The 22,096-nt window shown below is 36.4% G+C and overlaps 1 protein-coding gene across 2 annotated transcripts in view; it reads right to left on the bottom strand.

Annotated features, from left to right (window-relative positions):
- USP9X (ubiquitin specific peptidase 9 X-linked) overlaps positions 1 to 22,096 on the bottom strand; it is a 103,717-nt gene that overhangs the window by 21,555 nt on the left and 60,066 nt on the right. The window contains exons 18-30 of one of the 2 annotated variants that reach the window (XM_075098254.1): positions 21,652 to 21,863; positions 19,703 to 19,943; positions 19,344 to 19,493; positions 19,115 to 19,235; positions 18,532 to 18,662; positions 17,993 to 18,271; positions 15,236 to 15,361; positions 12,560 to 12,685; positions 9,359 to 9,525; positions 3,394 to 3,502; positions 2,659 to 2,805; positions 2,391 to 2,537; positions 1,373 to 1,595 (exon numbers count right to left, since the gene is read on the bottom strand). In XM_075098254.1, the coding sequence (XP_074954355.1) occupies positions 1,373 to 1,595; positions 2,391 to 2,537; positions 2,659 to 2,805; positions 3,394 to 3,502; positions 9,359 to 9,525; positions 12,560 to 12,685; positions 15,236 to 15,361; positions 17,993 to 18,271; positions 18,532 to 18,662; positions 19,115 to 19,235; positions 19,344 to 19,493; positions 19,703 to 19,943; positions 21,652 to 21,863 (2,179 nt within the window). The remainder of the gene's footprint in view (positions 1 to 1,372; positions 1,596 to 2,390; positions 2,538 to 2,658; positions 2,806 to 3,393; positions 3,503 to 9,358; positions 9,526 to 12,559; positions 12,686 to 15,235; positions 15,362 to 17,992; positions 18,272 to 18,531; positions 18,663 to 19,114; positions 19,236 to 19,343; positions 19,494 to 19,702; positions 19,944 to 21,651; positions 21,864 to 22,096) is intronic. The other variant, XM_075098261.1, reaches the window with a different exon arrangement.

Genomic DNA, 22,096 nt, shown 5'->3' with positions numbered 1-22,096 from the left:
AGTGAACAATTCCCACTATGGAGCACTGTTTCTAGTTGCTTATAGTTTTGCTAAACTCTAGAAGTTTAAACATTCTATTACAGCACAGAATGGTTTGGGCTGGAAGGGACCTTTAAAGATCATCTAGTCCAAACGCCTGCCATGGGCAAGACATCTTTCAGTAGATCAGGTTGCTCAAAGCCCCACCCAACCTGGCCCTGAACACTTCCAACAATGGGCATCCACAACTTCTCTGGGCAACCTGTTCCAGTGTCTCACCACCCTCATTGTAAAGAATTTCTTGCTTATGTCCAATCTAAATCTACCCTCTTTCAGTTTAAAACCATTGCCCCATGTCCTATCATGACAGGCTCTGGTAAAAAGTCTCTCTTTGGCTTTCTTATAAACCCTCTTTAAGTATTGAAAGGCCTCAATAACATCTCCCTGGAAACCTCTTCTCCAGGCTGAACAACCCCAACTCTCCCAGCCTTTCTTCCCATACAAGCTTGGGTTTGCTTGGTTTGTTCCTGTTTTTTTCTCCTTTTCCTGTTAATATTAACAGCCAAAATGGTTTAACCATCCCATTTAGGGCTGCAAAAAATACACTCGTGTTTGTTCATTTTTAAGAAAGTCTTACATGCTTTTTATTTATAACAAAATCTGTTTTAAGTATGAGCCTTTGGCCATTCTTGTGAAAACTAGCCCAAGTTTCATTTGGCTATCGGCTTTTGAACAACTAACATTTTTAAGTTTGTTTGTACATACTGTAATTGCTATAATCTTTCTCCAGTGAGAAGGAGAAAGTTCTTTAAGTGCAGAGCTGTGCTGAGAAAAGGCCAAAACTGAGAACACAAACATTTGAGAAAGGACTATAACAAGCAGAGAATGAGTACAGAACTGAAAAGGGAAAGAGGAGAGTGGACCTGTGTCTGTGTGTGAACAATGATGACAAGTGAGCAACCAAGAGACTGGCACTAAAACTAAGCTGAAGATACCTGATGAGGTTCTGGGATTGGTTAGGCAGAGCCTGAAACGATGAGACAAAAGGAGAAGATACAGACAGAATAAGGTTCCTGGGAGCTGGTAGGGACAAAGGGAAGTAGCCAGAGATCAGGGTAGGAAGGGTCAGACTGCGTAAGTGACTGGGACTGAAACTTGAATGCAATCATGTAATGCAAGTCAGTACATTTACTGCATAAAGAAGAACAAATAAAGGCTACACTGACAACCTTTTCCAGGTTTTGACAGCCCGATTTTGTACCATTAAAAGCAGCCACAAACACACCACTAACTAAAAAAACTCAGCATCTAGTTCAGTTAATAATATAAACAAAACCTATACATAATATAGACATTAAAAAGTAGAAAATAGATAATTAAAAATATTACATACTAGTGATTGCTGTACCTATGTAATACATTTCAGTCAAGGTGTCTACTATCTGTTTGAGATTTCGGACACATCCAACTGCTAGTGCAACTAGTAGCTCAAAGCCAGCATTAATAGTAGCTGGTGAACTACAGACTGGTATGGCCTGCTCAGCAGGCAATTCTCCATTTCTCATGTATTGTAGATAAACATTGGATGCCGGAAAGATGAAATCATCTATCAATTCCTGAAAAAAAACAAAAGAAAATAAAGCACCTGTTACCATAGATATGCACACTATTTTATAACAGAATAAGAGTGATTATATAAATGAATGTCTGAGAACCGGAGTACTTAAAAAAGCCCAAGAGTTAAAACTGAGACCAACACCATAACAAGCTTTTAAATTTAGAAAATAACAACTCCATTCTAAAGTGGAGTTCCCTGCAAACCCACCCCCCAATGCAAGTTAAAAATAAATCTGCCTTCCTGATTAGTAAAAATTTCTTTTGCTAAACCAGTATTATTTACAAAGCTCTTTATCAATTAGTGCTGAAAAAAACCAACGTTGCTGCTGTATAACATCAGAGGTACAAAGAAAACACAACTGATTAGAGATGCTCAGATGTCACGAATTTGTTCAAACCTGCCATAAACATTAATATCACTAATTAAGAACACATGGAGAAAAGACAATACAGGGGTAATGAAAGAAAGCAGCCCCGTACCGGACTATCCTGTACCTAGCTCACTATCCTTGTGTGACGTTTGCCGAGCCGTGGAATAACAGCTTGTGAGGTTACACCAGCTCCGTATGCAGTGGTTCCAAAGAATGAGAATGTTAAACACCCTTATGAGTGAAACATGCAATTTTTAAAAAAATTGTTTTTAAAGAAAACATTAAACTCCAAGTAGAAGCCCTTGTCAAACAGTTAAATTGGGACCTTTTATGGTTACAGACCATAGGTAAAAAGAATCTTTGCATCTTATTTATAGTAAACAAACAAACAAAAACTCCATAGGTCAAAAAACTTGAACTTACTTTAATGAGATTAGCACCTCCTTTTTCACAACCAATATGGTATTTCTTCTCAGGTGTCTGGAATGCTAACAACTCTTTTGTTACTCCAAGGTGACCCTCTAAGATAGTTTCCTCAACACCTGTTTCCCCTGTTCTTTTTACTTCATCCTGCCATTTAAGAGAAAGTTAGGATTCTCTAAATAATATACATTTACCAAGCTTAAGACTGTACTTTACAACAAAGCAGCAAAAAGCTGATTGTCGGAAATAAATTGATCCTAAAACTTACCCTAATCCTCTTAAGCCAGTCAATTTCATTATTGAGAAGAACTTCAGCATTGGGTACATTAATATTACTGTTGTAAGCATAGTTAAGAAGATGTCTTAAGAGAGTGAAGTAGTCTCCAGAATGCTTGGCTCTCTCTCTTGCAGTACTCTATGAAAACCAAAACCAAATGATACAGAACTCATACATGCTTCTACTTATTGTACAATGCTAACATTTTCCCTAAAACTGTCAGTAAATGTGAAAGAAAAGTGTAAGGGAATTTTTAACCTTTTAGAAGCTTACAATTGCATTTAGCTGTTAATGAATGGCTTCTGGGCAATTTTAGTAGCAATTTCTATACCCGAATGAGAAACAAACAATGAAGTGATCAAATGTTCATGAGAGCTATGAACATGCAGAATTGAAAAGCCCTGGCAGGCCCTGTAAAAGGCAGCAATAACTGTAAGTATCTATCTGATCTGCTAATGATTTTTACTTTAAGGTTAGCATTCACTGAAGATCAAATGCTTATATTAAAGCTCATTATTCATGTTCTTATCAGAACACACAAAAAAGTCCCTTTCCCCCTCATCAAACTCAAATGGAAATCTACTGTGCTGCTGCTTGCCTATAGGTCAAAGGGAATCTGTATTTTAGTGACTGCTGTTAATAGCAATTTGCCTTTTCCTGCAGATATTCCGCCTTATTCTTACAGAAATTCACATTGTACTGTAGCCTTTACCTCTCTAAACTTACCCCTAGAACAGTAAACAGCAAGGTAATGAAGAAAAGGAGGGGTCTCTGTCCCATGCAACACCTGGTAGCCATTAAAAAGAATTGCTCCTGTGCCATCTGACGAACAGTTCTGGAAATCATTTAATAAACATATTAAATGCAATCTCCCTATCCAAGCAGGACATTAAAAAAAATCCCACGATTAAATTTGTGCTGATCTGCTTCATGCCATTTTCTAAAACTCCACATAACATAAGAAATTGGAATACTTTAATTATTCACTACCCATCATATTGTTTCTCCTTGCAGTGAAATTTCAGACACGTGAAATTCAGACACAGGACTGTTACAAAACGTGTTCCACAAATCAAATATTTAAAGGTAAAAGAAAAAAAACTCACCAGCACCTAACCACTAAACCTTTGCAACAGCCAGCAAATACCACATAACACAACAAGCAATGTGCAACCCTAAATAAATTTTAATTTTTTCTAATCAAGCACCAGTTCTACCTGAAAGACAAAATAAAGCTGCTCTTATTATCACTACAGCAGTTTGCTGAGCACCTATGAAGCGATCAAAATTTACCATTAGGAGGAAATGAGAAAAAATGACCCGCTGCAAATTCAGGTGGCTAAAATTAAAGGAAAATTTCCTTTAAGAACTTAATCTAACCACTGGAATAATGTGGGAGTGGATAACCTTAATGAAAAAAAAAAATTAAGGCAAACCCTATTCTTTCAAGTTGTACAATTAATTGTTGAAGCATTATAGCTCATAAAAACCATTAGAAACAACTCTGCTTGGCTGGGGAGAGAATACAATTGAATGCTGTGCTTTATGAAGGTACCTCAACATATAAGAAAATTAATTTTACAGTGACTTTTTTGTGTGGCTGTCATTATTTTCTGCCCACAAGGTCACTGTGGAAAGTACAAGAAAGAATCCTATGTCCTTCAGAGTTCTTTCATGTGCAGTTAACTGTGCTTCAAAGCCATGCAAGAATGACCATGAGGTCAGAGCAAAGATACACGTAGCTGAGCACTCCGTCTCTGGTATACACCCATGAAAGTGCACAAGAAGAGGGAAGCATGCAGTGACACTTCTCCAGAATGTTCTCTCAGCTTCTAGCAATTTGTGGTTCAGGAAGACTACCAAAAGCAGTATTTCATAGCTCTCACTGGACTAATTAATGAAAGAACCCCTCAAACTATTTCCAAACTGAAGGTTTACACTGCTTAAATGCTATGCTCAAGACTGTTCTCTATTTACTCTCCCTTTGCTACTTCTGATTTTAAAGGTCTCTGTGGTATTCTCCTCCCACCATTTATCTCTTGTCCAATATGAAGTGCCCCAAGCTATTCAGCTGTTCCTCAGATGGAAGTAATTTCAGAGCTTTGATCTCCCTTGTCACCCTTCTCTGATCTTTGCAAGTTCTACTACATTGCTTTGAGTTGCAGAAGACTGTGGGGTGGAGGGGGGGGTCTGTTTTGTTCTTAATAACTGACATTTTATGGGGTCTGATTGCTGAGCTGACATTTTCATAAAACTTCTCACAGAAATTTCTTTTAAGATGCAACCTTTCAACTGCTTGGGGCACATTACATAGGCACTCCTCAGGTTCATGCACTTAAAAGCAGAAAGAAACAGATAAAAGCGGTATCTTCCTGAAGTGGGAACCATGACCAAGGAAACATATTTCACACTCTTATGCCTCTAAGGAGTATGCAGTATTTGAACAAGTATTTTCATGAGGCTATAACCATCTAAGAGCTCTTAAGGAACCATGGGAAGAATGCATCTGCCTAAACGCAGGCATTTAGTGCCATGTGAGACACTAGGACAATGGTGTAGAGTTGGCAGATAGGACACGAGTTGCATGATGAACTCATAGTCACCTGGTGAAAAAGCTGGAGGCCAAATGCCTCCATTAAGGCAGGCAACTTGAATCCCACCCTACTGAAAGCTCCAGGATACAGATTTCTGTTTAGTTAGCAGGAGTCAGCCTCTTCAATAGGCATAAGCACCACTGCTTTACACAGGCAGTAACGGTTTTTATTTGGGCCGTATGTTTATGACCACCAAACACTTCGCAGCCATCAGCAGAATACTTCTGGGTTCCAGGATCATTTAGGACTAACTGTCCAGCTATCTACTGTTGGCCAAGCCAGTCTTGTATTCAGGGGTCACCGCTATAAAAATCAATTACTTTGGAGGGTAAGAACTGCTCTGTTACTTAGTATTAAATATTTTGCATTCTGTTTCTCAATTCACAGGTAGCATGGTTATGCTACGAGGAAACAGCAGAAGTCCCATACAATCTCAGCCTCTCAAAGAAACAAAACCCATCAACTCATCTGACCATATCCAAAATGATTGTATTTGTGAGATCTGAACTTGACCATCTTCCTTGTCTTTTACGGTGCACCAGAAACATTTTCTCACATGCATATTTTTACTCACATTGTTCTCTGATTGAGGACAGGAGATTAGAGAACAATAGTTGAAAATGAAAGGATATTCAGAATTCCATCTGGTATTTGCTGTACTTTCTCTGCACTGGAAACACTAAATTTGCTTCCACATTAATTGAGAAAATTACTTTTTTAGCTTAGTTCAACTTCACTGTCTTCATTTTCAAAGCAGTCTTCTGTTTCTGCTCATGTTTATGCTATTCTAACCATCAAGTAATAATTAACAGTTGCATTCTAAGTGAGATCATCATATATATCAGAAATTTCACAAGCACATGAGAGAAAAGAGCTCAGTGGTTAGCTTCTTGGACTGACAGTATGAACCATTTTTTCCATATAATAAATTCAGCTCATTTCACATTTCGGTTGAGAAAGCAAGCAGAGAGAAGGAGCTGAGCAGCAGTCCAACTGGATAAGAGAAGCCCTTAAAAATTTTATCCCCGCTGACAAAACCCCAAACAAACCTCATCCATTAATGCCACTCTTGTTTTTGAAGGGTGAAAAGCTAACATACCTGGTGAATTAAGGCGCTGTTGTTCAGACTTGGGCTGACATGCCAACAAAACATGTGGAAAGAGAAGCCCCAGCCTGGGGACATATCTAGTTTCTTCCAGTATTTTAGGAAGAAGAGTATAACACAGTGAACTACTCACTAGGCCTAACAATATGAAATAGTGGGGTATCAGATTCAGTCAAAGCAGCTCAAATCAGCAAGAAGAGTAACCACTGGAAGAGACTGGCAAAACCATGACAGATACTCCCATCACTAAATCAAAAGTGTAGGTTTTGCTAAAAAGACCTTCTACCTCCATCACAAACTGTGTTGGTTAGAACCTGCGCAATGAAATTCAGAGACTAAACTGTTTAAGATTTAGAGATTTAGAAGTTCCTTATTTGAACCAATAGTTCACTTCCTTAGGGAAATGACCGGAACAGAAAAATCTTCACAAAGATCATCTTTCAAAGACTAGAAGAGTGGTAACAAGTCATCTTTGCTGTAGGTCTGTCATTGGCACTATTCTGTTTGTAAAACAGAACATTGCTATCTTGCTAATAACTATTTTAATTTTTTACATTGTGCTGTAAATGTAAAACAGAGCAGACTATTTTTTTGTAACTAATTAATAGTTAAATGTACTCATTCTATGTTTCCTTTTGTCTGTTGTTTTTTTTTAAGTAAACATTAACACAACTATTCTGTGAGTTCTTGCAGCAAAAAAGGCATTAAGGCACAGCATTTTTAGAGTCGGAAAGATCACAAAATGGATTCATAGTAACAAAAGAATATCCCCGTGTTTTCTTCTTTCAGTTTTTCTTGATGACAATTTCCTGGCCTATTAATCCAAACCAGTGAAAGTAATAGCAAGTAAGTAACTTTTAACCCTGACACCTGATAAATGATGGCAGAGACATATCTAGCTGTGATGACAGCTTTCCAGCCCACGTAAACTGACAACAATCCCAATTTGTGATATTCAAAGCTTAAAGAAAGGTTTTAAGACCACTTCATGAGACACATGTCACACCAGAAGCGGCCCCAAAAGTTTTAATATGGTAAATTAGCATGGAGATCACACAGATTTGGCCACTATGTTAGATAATAATCTTTAGATTCTCCAAAGTTATCATTTGTGCAAGTATACTTCTTATTTACAAACTGAACCTGAGAACTGCTCACTGAACTTAATATGCAAAGAAATACTTCTGTCTGCAAAGGGTTGATACCAAACACTAACTGAAATATAAACAAATGCTGGTGAACACTTCAGAAATGTCACTTAAATTCCAAGTACAATGCTAGAAAGTCAGATAACTACAGCAAAATTTATTATAAAAGTTATCACCCATTACTTGAATTTGTACAATTAAAATAATATTAAAAAGCCACAAGTCTGATAAATCTTTGGACCCACATTAAAAAAAAAAAAAACAAACAACAAACAAAAAAACAAACAACAAAATAACCACCAAAAAAAAAGTCAAAGGATGGGACAGCACTAACACTTGCCCATGCTATTCAGCTGTACTGGTACTCCAAATTTGACGTGCAGCCAGCATACGCTTACTGAAAAATAGTAACTTGTTATCAACTGTTGACAGTTTTAAAAATAAAATTTAGTGATTTCTTACTCATCAGCCTTGAAATTTACCAAAAATAGTGAAAGACAGCTTGTTTCATTTAATGTGTAAAATTGCAACATACGTTTGTCAGCATGGTTTTTTTAAAACTTATCTAACTTAAGTGATAATAACAAGCTTCAGTGAAGCTGAAAATTCAACATCCTATATCACGGGTTGCAAACTAATAAAACTTGTGGGATTCTGACAATAACACTCCACAACTCCACTTTCACCAACATGTGCAAATAGTTAATTGTAAAGAGATACTGATGATACTATTGATTCTTTTGTTATGGTGAATATTCCTGAACATAAGACTTTTCAACCTATTTTATCTAGAAGAGTAAAAAACCCAACACATGGTGCTGAAATTCTGAGCCCAGTCATCTCAGAGAGCCAATATCTGACTCCAATAAAAATGTACTGAAAGGCTTAGAAAACTTCACTAATTTTTGATATCTGTCATTTCTCAAAGTTAAAATATTCGTGGAACTACAGCAGAGATCTTACAAAACTAGAATTAAATCTTCAGTAACAGTTCAAAGCACTGGTATCTTTTTGTTTAATAAGAACATACAAAAACTTTCAACCTGGATGGCTTTTAAAAATACACACCCCAATAATTCACATCACAATTTCACATGGACTAAAAGTCACAAGACGCACATCATACAGATTCGGTACTGTGCAGATGCTAAGGAGACCTATACGAGTAACTTGGAGATAACAAGAGATCCCTGAACTCTACGGCAGGACTACAGGGCAACTGAACCACATCGCTCTTGGCACCTCCTGCTGGTTTCCCCTGTCCATCTGTCCCCAACTGTGCTAAGGGTTCCACCAAGACGCTGCTACTGCGCCAAGTGACAGCTCCAGTGCGACAGCTCTACTTAAAACATGAGTCATGTGAAGAGTCACAAGTGTACCACTCCAATGCAAGAAAACCAGAGGATTAAACCTTAATTTCCCCCTCTGCTCAAGCTGATAGCACTGCATCTTGTCTTTACTTACAAGAAAGAGTATAGGAAAGTTCTTCTACACCTAAGTCACTTAAACATACCAACACAGCAAGTATTCACATAATTTCTGAAAAACATAATGTACCTATTATTTTATTCTACATAAATTGTCCTAAAGCCATCAGCAGCACATTATCAGGCATCCATCTGGCTTGACAATATCCTCCTTACGAGTACGAAGAAGATGGGACTGATATAGCTACCACTTTAGGACAGGTAACCAAATGACAGAATTATATTGCTAAACAATAAATTAAGACAACTGCAGAAAAATCACTTAAATAAGAAGTCACTGCTCTGCATTTAGGCTTTATATTAATTTTGAATTGTAAAGTAACAGATGTGATTAAAAAAACTACGACCAAAACTTACTTGCTGTGACAGTGCAATAGCAAATCAATGATAAACGTCTGCCATGCTTTTTCTTTACTGAGTGCATCCAGTGCCGTTGGAATCAAAGCAAAGCACAGGGTCATCACCTCCAATGCTTCACAGCAAACTTGTTCATCTTCCATGTCTGGTTCATTTCCTGCATTTGTCTGTGAAAATAAACAAGAGACCACAAATTGGTTATAGAAAAAAATCCCAAGAAACCCAACTGGCTCCAAGGTATATACACCAAATACAAACACAAACCACAAATTTGTATACTAAGTGATTATCAGTGCCAAGTATTTTATGCACTTCACTCAGATGTGATTCAAAGCACTATGCAGGATGACCTGAACTTCCAGTACTGTGCTTCTCAAAGGAGGATTCCAAGCAGAGACTTCAGGAGCTAGATGTTAAATAGGAGACTTGTAGGCAAAAGTGACATCAGTTAGTACTGTTCGGGTTTTTTGTTGGTTTGTATTTGGGGTTTAGTTTGCTTGGTTTTTTGATTTTTAAATAACATGGTTTTCTTCACTACTCAGAACCTGGAGTTTAAAGATTTGGAAACAGTTGCTGTTTAAGCAGAGAAAGGCTGCAGAAAGGCTGTAGCACTGTATAACTCGTCAAGAAGTCCAGTTTTATAAAACTTTGATACTCACAACTTATTTGACCAAAAGCTTCTTAATATTTATTCAGCACTTCACTTTCAGAAACACGAAACAGCTGAACCAAATTTCAAACATAGCTCCTGTGGTGACTTTTGAAATATGAAAGGGTAATATTTCTGATTGCTACATAGGTTATTCTTTCAGTTAAACACTTGAAACAAGTGAGTTGATTTGCTGCATTTTCCCAAAATAAATACTTTGAGAAAAGACGCAAGCCCTCTCCTCCGTCTCAGCAAAAATTAATTAGCTTGAAGAAATTCTGAAGAAACTGAATGTGAGCAAGTTTTAATGTTACTTCATCAGTAATTGTGGCTGCATGTTAGCAACATTAACCATAGATATAAAATAAGTATTTGTTTTATATATGGAAAGGTTATCAGGATTAACTAGGCAGAAAGAAGGGATTACAACGCAGAAGAGATAATTAATTGTAAAGAGCAGAAGAGGACAAAGTATGTCTCAGCCTGGCAATAGACATGATTTTGTCTTTGCACAACGATTAAAAATCAAAGACAGTCACTACTGCTCCAGCAGGAGGATGTGGTAATTCTGACACATCTCAAGATATGAAAATAAAAGCATTCTGCTTTTAACAAGTTGAGGACTGCACCTGCTCTGCACTGAAGCCCTGTTTAGAAAAAAAAAGGTATTTCTGCATGGGTGCAGGGATCTAGTAAAAAGGCAAAGTGCACTCTATACTCAAAGAGGTACTTCCCTATACTCAGGCACCAATAGCTGATGGGTCTGTACAAGCAGCATACTTGCCTCGCTTCAGATGGGCACGGGCCTTCTCTGAGCTAATAAGGAGATGGTGGTTGACACCACTGAAAGTCATGCATAGTCTTCTTCAACCACTGGGAGGACTCCCATACCAGATTTTTTTGGGGGGCAGGAAGCAGAAGAGACTCCGTAAAACTCGTGCTCTCAAAATAATTTATCTTGACGTTAAATATTAACTGAATTCACCAGTTAAGTTCAGAAGCTTCTTAAAGTGCTCAGAACATTCTTTCAGAAGCTGTACTTGATGGGACTACTCTGAAGTACTACTTAAAAAAATGATTTACCATAGTCGCCTTTGATGTTTTTAGGACTCCTGACATGTCATTCCGAATTCCACAAATATCAGTCTGCTTTTGTTCTTAAACCGACATTTAATGATAAATCTCTACCCCATAGACTTAGCAAAATGCTCATTTGACCAAAATGCTCCTTTTGCTCAGGATAAAACAAATGTAGCTGCCACTTATTATAAATGTCCATGTAAGTGTCGATAAAAATAAAAACCCAAACCTCTCCATAAAAAAAAAAAACAAAACAAAACTTTGAAGGATGATTGATAATGCACAGCTTAAACTTCACCTATTTTAAAATGTCAATTGTTTGAAAATATTTTTACAGAACTTAACTGTAAATTTTTCACCCAGAAAAATGTCAGGAAAAAACCCATTTAGGTATATTTTCCTTCAGGTGTATTTTCTCTAGTGCACTACTGTTCTTAAAACATCAAATGTATAGATATAAGAGCACATCTTCATGTGCCTGGACTATCACACTAATTAAATCACTTTTTACATGCAAGTTATACCACCTCCTCCTCAAAAAAACAAAAAAAAAACCCCCAAATTCTTTCATGAAGGAGTCATTCTCACAGCAATAGAAGCAGATGCCATTATACAACTACATAAGCTAAAGAAGCTAAAGGTGTTGCATTTTGCTGAAGCAAATATTATTCCTCTAATTGATCATTTAAGCATAGCAGCTAATACACCAAGAATATAACTTCCCTATATATTCCTTTCCCTTTTGCTCACAGACAAGTATTGATTAGTACTGAACTTGATTTTACAAGGCAAACAAGTGAAGGTGTTTAGAAAACAAAAATATTTTTTAAAATCACTGTCAAAATACAGATTACTATTTCCTGTAACTGTAAGCAACATTCATTAAACATAAGGTATAGGATAACATACTAATATAACACTCAAATCTGAATTATTTGCATAAATCACATGTGAAACCATGAAGATGATCTACACATCTACTTAATAAAAGGAAAAAAGCATACAGGATTAGCAATTATTTCGTTTTACCAGTGCTTCAGTGCTAATTTCAGATCGATTAGCTCTGATTTCTCATTCTAGACTGCACATATGCTTTAAATCAACTTCTGCAGTACAGCCCTTTTAAATTCGAAGACTAGAAAAATTAGTATTGCAAAGAAGTGCTTATTTCTTATTTTGATATGGAATCTAACTGGGCTGAAAACATGTCACAGCAGCTTACAGAACTGGTGCGTTTTTGAACTGACACCAGATTCAAGTTACAATTAAATATCTACCAAATAAAGGAATTTGGAATAGAAAACTAAGAACTGTGGTATGACAATTGACATATCATACTAGACTCTGAATACCTAATCACCAAGATAACTACCTAAAAGCTCATCACATTCTAAGCCTGACCTGGTTGACACTGTCCCTTCTGTAAACAAAGGAACAGTTATATAGAAAAGAAGTCACTTAGGAATTCTTACCTTTTCATAGATTTTACTGATTTCCTCATTCGAGCTGAAAACCAGCTGAACTGACCCACAACCTGATGCCCAAACAATTTTTTGTACTGCCCTAATAACACAGATATCAGGGATGTATTTTGAAGCCTGAAAAAAGAAAAATAAACCAAAGCAACGTTAAAATGCGGTTGCAAATAACGTTACAATGGATTCTAAATTCTCACAAACGTATTTACAGAAATTTAAAACTTAGAACTTTAAAATTTAACAAAGAATTTGTCCTTAAATAGAGGGGAAAAGATGTATCTTGAAAAGCATTTGTACTTCACTTATGTAATAGTTCATTTTTTACTCAAAAGTAGCATGTATTTTAGTTGTATTAAAGAATCTTAAATCATAATGCTACAAGTACCAGGAATTGCAAGAAAGTGAACATATTTGATAAATAACCAGCAACAATTTGATTCTGAGTAAGATTTCACAGAAACTACCAACTTCAATGCTGTAACATTTTTGTTTTGGGGAAAAAACCCCAACAAACCATCAAACATGCATCTGGAAGGTAACTAGCCTCTTAATTAACATAAGTTGAAGTTATTTTAGGGTTTGTCGTCGTCATCCCCCCCCCCGCCCTGGATATTTATTGTGCTAGCTGACAGCTAGACAAGCTAACACTTATCAAGTATGTGATTAATATATAAAGGGATTGTTCTATATTCAAGTTATACAGGTTTTAAAATTAGTAAGAACAGAGATCATATATCTTATGAATGCAGACTCACTCTCCAGTATTTTCGGCATGGCTAGGAGTTAACATCCAACAGTTTCTACTGATATACAAACATTACAAAACATACTTCAACTGCCATTATTTATAGTTTGCATCAACTTTCAAAAAAACCCTGAAGCTATTTGGAGTCTATATTCAAAGTAGAACTCTCCAAGAAATCGGCAATCTTTAAAAGCAGATGGTAGACAGCTCTCAAATTTCAAATTTCATTTTTCTAATGCTCAGACTTATTTAAAAAAGGAGACTCTAAGAAGCTTAACTAATAAGCTGGCTGCGTCAGGAAACCTGAACAATGTGCATTCTTACTACTTATATGAACATTAAAGTAGTTACAAGAAAAATAATAGGTATTTCACCTTTGCCACAAGGAAACCAACCTTACAGTAACAGCATCACAAGAAAAATTTGTCATACAAAGAACGAACATTTTTAAATCTCACTGTAGTTTTAGAATCTTGAAGTATCAAAATTTTTTTAAAAGGTGAAAGATTTCCTTCCGTGCTGTAGTCTTCTGTTTGGCCTACAGAAACCACGTCAGACTTACTTTTTTAAAAATTGTGAGGTCAGTTGAAAGAGTCTTTGACCATCAACACATTAAAAGAAAAAAAAAAAGTTTTTCAAAGGCGAACTATAATACATATGAAATATAGATCTAGAGCAGTTTTCATAATTTCAGAAAATTACAGACAATACTTTAACAGCAATACTGTGTAGACTCTCGTAAAAGAGATTCAGATTTTGTTTGCTTTGATTTGCCTGGTGAAAGAAAAAAATATTTATTTATTTATTAGGAGACCTCCAAAAAAGACAAAGGCACAATTAAAAACTTTTCTTCATACCTCACCTCAAAAGACACTTTTGTGGAAGGAAGTTTGTTAAATCACAGTTCAACTGGGTGATTTTGCAAATACAATCCCCTATGGATGTAATTCAACCACTAATGGAAATCAGATGCTGTAGTCTTCCAGTCAGTACATTGTGCTTTCTTTAGACACTGCTCTTGTTCAGAAGAAACAGTGTACTTTTCAACATTAAGATGATAATACAAGACTACTTTTATTTAGATAGCTCAGAGCTGTTTTGGTGACAGCTTTGCAGATATCCCGTACAGTACAGAAAAACAATATTCACTGTTTCCACACTGGAAACTGAGGGATCCCAATTCACCATGGAAGAGAAGTTGCACTAGTTCCCATTTTAGCTTCTGCTGAATTCAGCAGTATTCACTAATGTATTCACTAACATGACTCAGTTCCAAATCCAAATGGGATTTGGTCATACCATACAGTACCATACAGATAAGACTATTACATATGCAAAGCACATTGTTCAACCCTACCGAGCCCCACAATCCAGTTTTTCACCTGTATCATTAATGTATTTTCAATATATGAAGATACACTGCAAACAAGTTAAGACTTATCTTTCAGCATTTAAAAATCATGCTCAATATTGAAAAATTTCCTCCCCTTTCCTGTGTTTCTCTTCAAGAAGGGAATGTTACTCAGAAACCAAAATACAAAGGACCAAAAAAAAAAAAAAATAAAAAAAAAAATCACAAAATGTCTTCAAAATACCCATTAACTCCTTTAAGTCTATTATAGCAAATCTCTGAAGTTCGAAGTCTAACAGTATTCACAATCCATTAAAGAGCTCATACAGAACCTGCCTAGTTCACTTAAGGCTCTTTATGCTATTAGACACTGAATTTCGTAATTGCATATGGAAACAATTAATTAAATACTTTTAATTAGTTAGAAGCTTATGAGCCATATGAACATGACCTAAAATGTTTCATGATATTTTAGAAGGAAATCCATGTCTTAAAGCAATAAACCTAAGTATTAAAAAAAAAAAAAGAGAGATACTACAGGAAAAAAAGGCGATACAGAAAAGAGTTCACTAACCTCATCAGATATTTGCTGTGCAAGACGTATTGCTACATTTCTTAGCATGCATTCTGAAGTTGGATTAGGAATGTTTTGTAGGGCATTTTGTAGCACCACTGCCTGATCATGCGTAGCCTGGTTTATCTGGAAGAAAGTATTTCTTATACTTATTTTTACATTGAAAAAAGAAAGCAAGAAGATATGAAAATAGAAAGTTACTTGGAAAGGTTTACTAGAAGTAGATAAGATCTTGGAAGGAAAACTACTTACAGAAACTGCAAACACCAGGAAAAATAAACCCCCTCATTTTCAAATAGGTATAACCCCATTTGAAGACACTGTATGCTACAGTGCACGATCATAGAGCAAAAGTAGTTAAGAGGAGAGGCACTTGCTCAAAACGACTTATGTTTTAGGGGTTTATTGATCAGACTATTTCAAGTTAACAAAATGTTTAAAATTAACAATGCCTCCTTCCCTTTCTGTTGATGCAGGAAAGAAAGGGTTTGCTAAAACAATGGCTCTCCCTCTGGATGAGCCAACGGTGTCCAGACAGAACACAGCTGCAGTGTTCATTACAGTTAAGCATGTTTTAAACATTTGAGTTAGAGCACTATTGAAGAATTGTATTCTGGATTATCCCTCTTGTTCTTTATCATACTTTCTCAACAGAAACAGCACCAAGGCAAGTTTTAATCTTTTTTGTATTGTTTGAGCATAGAGTTCCTTCTCCTTGGGCTGACAGAGCTCCATAGTTTTGACAGTTCAAGTCTGAAATGGTCGTTTCCTTCTCATAGACAAAGTTGCTTGAAAAGACTGTGTGCTGTGGTTAAAAGTTAAAGCGTGACAAAAGAGTTTCTTCATTTTCTAATACCATTTCCGCCAAAAAAACCTGTCTCGAACACTGCTCAAAAAATGTGCTGTCAAGTTGATCTGTAACACCTGGTGCTGATCACATCCCTTTGCTTTTTCAGCTTCAGCAAGACACCTGATTTGGGGAGCAAAATGACAGAACTCCCACCAAAGACTGTAATGGAGCTTACACAGTCAATTAGCTATCAGAAGCAGGCTGTAGAAGGATCAAACATATATGGGGGCGAATCAGGACCCATGTACCAGAATACTATGTTTAACAGCATTACTGATTCAACTTTCTATGAAAGAAAGGAAGAAAATACAAATTTAAAAGGTCCTAATGACAGGAGCAGACTGGTAACTGGAAGACTGCAGATGCACAGTCTTGGTTACCTCATTCTCAAGTTCCAACAGAAAGCCAAGACAGGAAGTTATGCTATTCTACTTATGCTCTAGATATGATAGATGAAAGGTTATTTACAAATCCCACCTCCATCCCAAGGTGTAAGCTTATTGGTGCTGTAGCCGTAAAAAGTATCAAGTCCAAAGTCCTTTGAACAGGATGACAATGACAGCAAGAGTAACTGCATTTTTTCCAGCAAACTGGTTAATACTGTTAGATGTTTGCAACACTTAACTGTGAATGTCAGTAGTCATGGACAAATATTACTACCTCCTAAGTGGTCAGCATAAATCTGTTTCAAACAGTACTTCAAGACTCAACTGATGTTATCTGTGTTCCAAGATGCCTTTTGAATAATTGTCATTAGCGTACAATATAAATTCACTCATTTTAAACAGATGAAGGATAGGATAGCAAACATGTTTGCTTTAAGATGTTTCTATTATATTCTAACATAAGACATGAAAAGGAATCTTCACCTCTTTGTAATCATCAAGAATTTTAATTTCCTTGAAAAAGAATTAATCTGGTATCTTCCAACAGCTGGAGCTAACCAGAACACGTATTAATTTTTCAGACTTAAGGGGAATTTGCTTCTCTGCTTCAGAGATGGATCTTAGTAAATATTCTGGAAGAAAGTTCTCTGAAGTGGGGTGCTCTATGTACTCTTGAGTATACGTTGAAAGCTCAAGCAAACACTTGGGACAGAACTTCACAAAAAAAAAAAAGCTGGAATACCTGGAAGGCGAATGCCCAAGGACAGCAGCAAATTTTAATTTTTGGGCTCTATGCTGTATGCCTACTATAAGAGGGCAGAAACAAAGTCTTGACCCACAACATATTTTTCCAGATGCAGAAAAATTAACTAGCCCTCTTAAACATGCACAAAATCTATTACTATGGACATGTGAGATCACAGTTCAGAACACCTGTGTTACACTTTCCCTTTCTAACTCTGAGAAATCTTAGGGTAGGACACCTTTCAACTATCAGCACTTAACTTTGCAATGTACCTAGTTGATCTTTGTGAGAATTTTCTACAAACAATGGACAGAATTAGGAATCTGGCAAGCCAAGGACCTATTTTTGTGTAGAAAAAGGGCTGGCATGACTCAACGTCAGTTCAGTTGTTTTATGCTCTCCTCATAAATAGAAGATACAAGAAATTCAGAGGCACATCCTTCAATCAACTCAAGAGCTTAAAAGAATCAGAATTCACATTTATGGAATAGATAAAATTTTCCATTTTCAAGTACATCTACTGACAATCATGCAAACACCACTGAAAATCATATACAGAGCAGGTGGGTCTCACACCTGACTTTACTACAGTCAGAAAGAAACAGGGTTTCCTTAGTAAGTTGAGCTCTTTTCTAGAATTGTCAGACAACATTATCTGAAAGTACCATGAGTTCTTGAAATGCAACTCACTCAAAGAGATGGTCACACAGACAGATGCTGCTGCAGACAATATAGAAGAGTACATTGCTATTCGCAACAAGGAAGATTTATATTACCGGTGAAATTGTACTTGTGCCTTCCACAACGGGCTGACAAGCTTCTGCCACAGCTCGAACATGGCCATATCCAATTGCTGTTAGCAATAATTTGGCTATTTTTAGAGCATTAAGATAGGCACCCCTTCGAGTTTCCATATCTGCATTTGGCAGGAAGTTATTTCTAGTCAGCATGCTCAATACAAGAGGCAAACCACCACTTTTTAAGAAGTTGTACTGGAAGTCACTGGCATCTTCTCCCAGAGGTGCGCTGGCAGGCATTAACAAGGCATAAACTACCTGTAGAACAAAATACAGAGTTAATAGAAATGCATTAGCTTGAACATAGATGATTGAACATGAGACTATGTTGGAATACTACTCAAGCAATGCTTTGACAGCATTGGACATACACCAGTTTATTCCAGTAAATTAAATTGTTAGGTACTTTCAAGTGTTGACCTCAAACCAGAATTTCATCTTCGGCTTCGACAATGTTACAGTAAAATTGCCAAAGAGAGAGTTGAAGATTTTTAAAGAACAGGCAAAGAATCACAAACCTCTGTTAGATACAGCACTTGTGAGGCAGAAGGACCAAAGAACAGAGAATCAAGGGATGGACTAAGGCTGCTTTCCCCAAGCTTTGCATGATCTAAACAAATAGCTCTTAGTTTCTCAACCGTAGTGTTATCTGCAATAAAAACACAACTTATAAACATTTTATAACACAACTACTCCAGAACAAGCCAGTAGTATTTAAAATTATAAATCGGAAAAGCTTAAAGTGTATCAGAGAAGTTGCAAAAAATACAATTGATAGACAAGATCAGACCATGAAGTGTTCTACAATGATTACTTGTCAGGACAGAAGTGATCCTATCAAAGTAGTGCTACAAAAACCACTTCAAAATACAAAGCCTCTCCCCATTTTCACTGCACTGAGGCACTGAACCCCCGTACCAACTGCAAACTATGCAACTTTATACGACAGACAAGAAGTGACTGCTTGGGAGATACATACAATCCTAATTAGGATAACAGTCATGAATTACAGTATCAATTAATTCCAGAAAGTAGAAAAATACCCCCCTAACAGGTGAGAAATTATATTACAATATAAAACAGGATAAAAAAAAGTTTTACCTGGTGGCATGAGCTTCATAAGAACTCGTGCTCCATCTCTAAGAGGTGGCATGTTTAGGCTACTGCCCAAGTCTGCAACTTGCCAAAGAAAAGAGATGTATCGAGGATGCAGTGACATGATCTTAAAATAAGCAAATAAAAATCCCCATGAAAATTGTTAGTTAAAGGCAAAGTATAGGGAAAATATTTCTTTTAAATTGTTCATTTCAGAATCTAAGTGTATGCTTACCACTCCAGGCAAACAGCTTTCAACTTCTGGATTTGGACCATCACTGTAGTGATTGCCATGGTTGCCCGGAGAACCAGTTGAAGAGTCAGAAGAACTATCTGGACTTGAGGGCATATTAGAATTTATCTGTGTAAGCTTAGCTGTAATTAGCTGAAAAACATAACCACAGTTTTAATACTATGCAAAAATGAAGATTCTTTACTAAATAAGCATCTGACAAAATGTTAATGGCGTAATACAAGTAGGAGGAATGAAACTATTTCACAAGAATAAGGGATCCCGTGCATGGTATTTTTCAAGCAATTCCACAAGGGAAGTGACATCCGAATTGACACAAATAATCAACCTGCAAGACTTACCGTTTTATCTTTGAGATTCAACTGCCCAATTAATTTTCTGTCATCTGCAGGGTCCACCAGCTCACCACCAATGAACAGTTCTACTTTTGTGTGTGCACTGTTGGCTTTAATACGATTGAGAATACAGCGCCGTACTTGGCCAATTGTGTCATTTGTATGAGACCAAATATCCAAATCTTCCACCTGTCGGCCTTGGTTTGGAAACCGAACTACCAGTGTGATGTGTTTACCACGGAAAGCTCTGAAAATAAACAAACCAGAAAAAGTTATTTTTGCCATCTTTAAATAAATTATTTTTCCTGCTGCATTTTGTGTTGCAGATTTTTCAACATCGAATCTTTACGTATGGTGGTATACTCCAGCATGAGATTATTTTGTGAAGGCACCAGCAACTATGCAAACCTAACATACACAGAAACTTTTGAAACTTTCAAGAAGCCACACTCCGCACACATGCATTAAACATATGGTCAACTTTACAGTCAGGTTAGGAACATTGACAGAGTTTTGAAGAGTCTCTTATGAAGTTTTAGATCCTTTCTCTTGCTCATAATTTCCTGATCAAAATGCACAAATAAAGCACAGACGGGCAACTACGTTTTGCTCTTTTAGCAAAACAACTCACTTTTAAATACACCAAGATCAGAAAAAGCCATCAGGTTACCAAGTCTTAATGCCTTCTGTTGAAAGTTTTAAATGGAATTGCAATTTTAAAAATCAAAATGCTTTTAAAAATTCAAAGAGGTCAAAAAAAACCACCCATTTTCACAACAGCAGTGTTCACACTTCACATAATGGCAGGGAACTCAGTAGAGAACATGTGCCCAGATAAGCCCAACAAACTAATCCCATGCAACAGAAGAAGGCAAAGATTCCTCATAAAAGCTCCTTGCAAACAAGACCTGTGAAAATGTTAGTCTAATCAAAGCAGCAGCCCATATAAAAAAGATGTACCTGCAATCAACAAGAGAATTTAGTTAGGACTAAATCAATATATACAATAAAAATGCTGTAGGAGCACTGCGAATTAGTGACGTATCACAAAGAAACAGCAATCTCTTCTGTTTTCTTGACAAAAAGGGGATTTAAAATAAGGGGACAACAAACCCTCACCATGTCTAAAAATATACTAGCCGCATCATAAATCCATAGCATCTCAGTGTATTCCTTATGTATTTTTGAGACTTTCTTCCCACGGACAGCATTTACTAACACTGGAACATTTAAACCGTTTTCTGTTCTGCCTTCCTCTCTTAGGAAATAAAGTATTTTGTTTGTGAAAATATCTACATGACACTGGATTTAGAGTGCTTCCTTTCTGTTTGTACCAAAGACAGAGTTAGAGAAGAGCAGCTAGGACTTAAGTTTTTACTCAAGGACAAGTACAAGAAGAGTGAACATATATAGAAAATAAATATACTTCAAAGTGCTTCTTCCCCCCTCTTTCTGAAGAATTTACACAGAATATTTCATTTAGACATAATCCTAAATTTATGCTTGCAAAGTAAGATTAGCATCTCTGTAAACAACTCTGGATGATGAATATATACATTAACAACATGTTTTTTGCATGACAGGACTATGAAAAACTAAGAAGGTTTGCCCATGCTAACTTAAAGAATGGTGTTGCTTTTAAACAATTATCTGAAGAAAAGGAATACATCCAAAATAATCAAGCCACAAGGTATGTTGTGCTAGTTCTAGAAGAAAATACCAGAAACAAGTTTATTCACAGGTCCGCTATCCCTTTCATACATGCCTCTGTTTGCCTGATCTTTCAAATTTTTTCTTTAACTACAGATCAGAGTTTAGATGTGTTAGCAGAGAAAATGGAATTTTGAAACTCTATATTTCCTGAATAGAAACCCTTTAGGATGTAAAAGTCAAAGATATTAGTAATAGTTTATTTAACAGAATTCAAAATCACAGCAATGCATTTTCACACATACCTTGACATAGGTAGAATAGTTCTCTCTTCGTGGTAATCACTGTCACATTCATTTATGTACTCTCTTAAAACAGTCAACACTCTCACCATTCGTATTGCTTCTTGTCTTGCACAATTGATACTGTCTTTATCTCCATCCAACACACATAACGTATCATAGGAGGCTTTTAGACGATCAAAACAGGACTGAATAAAGTCTTCATGAATCACTACCTAATTACATTAAAAAAATTGGTGCAATTACAAGAACTAATAAAAGCCATCTTTTCAGCAGCATAATCCAACAGTAAAAAGTTAAAAAAAAAGCCACCACAAACCAGGTAAGTTACTCTATAAAGCTGTTTTATTCCACTTTAGAAAAGTCCCATTGATAAATAGCTGTAATTTAGTGCGCACCTCAAAAATCTTTCATGCCATCCGTAGCTGTAACTCACAGTGCAAACTTG

The sequence above is a fragment of the Phalacrocorax aristotelis genome, chromosome 1, assembly GCF_949628215.1.
Source record: "Phalacrocorax aristotelis chromosome 1, bGulAri2.1, whole genome shotgun sequence".
In the NCBI taxonomy this organism is placed as follows: Eukaryota; Metazoa; Chordata; class Aves; order Suliformes; family Phalacrocoracidae; genus Phalacrocorax; species Phalacrocorax aristotelis.
Note: the sequence above shows the minus strand (reverse complement) of the source record. Positions and strands in the feature narration are given on the sequence as shown.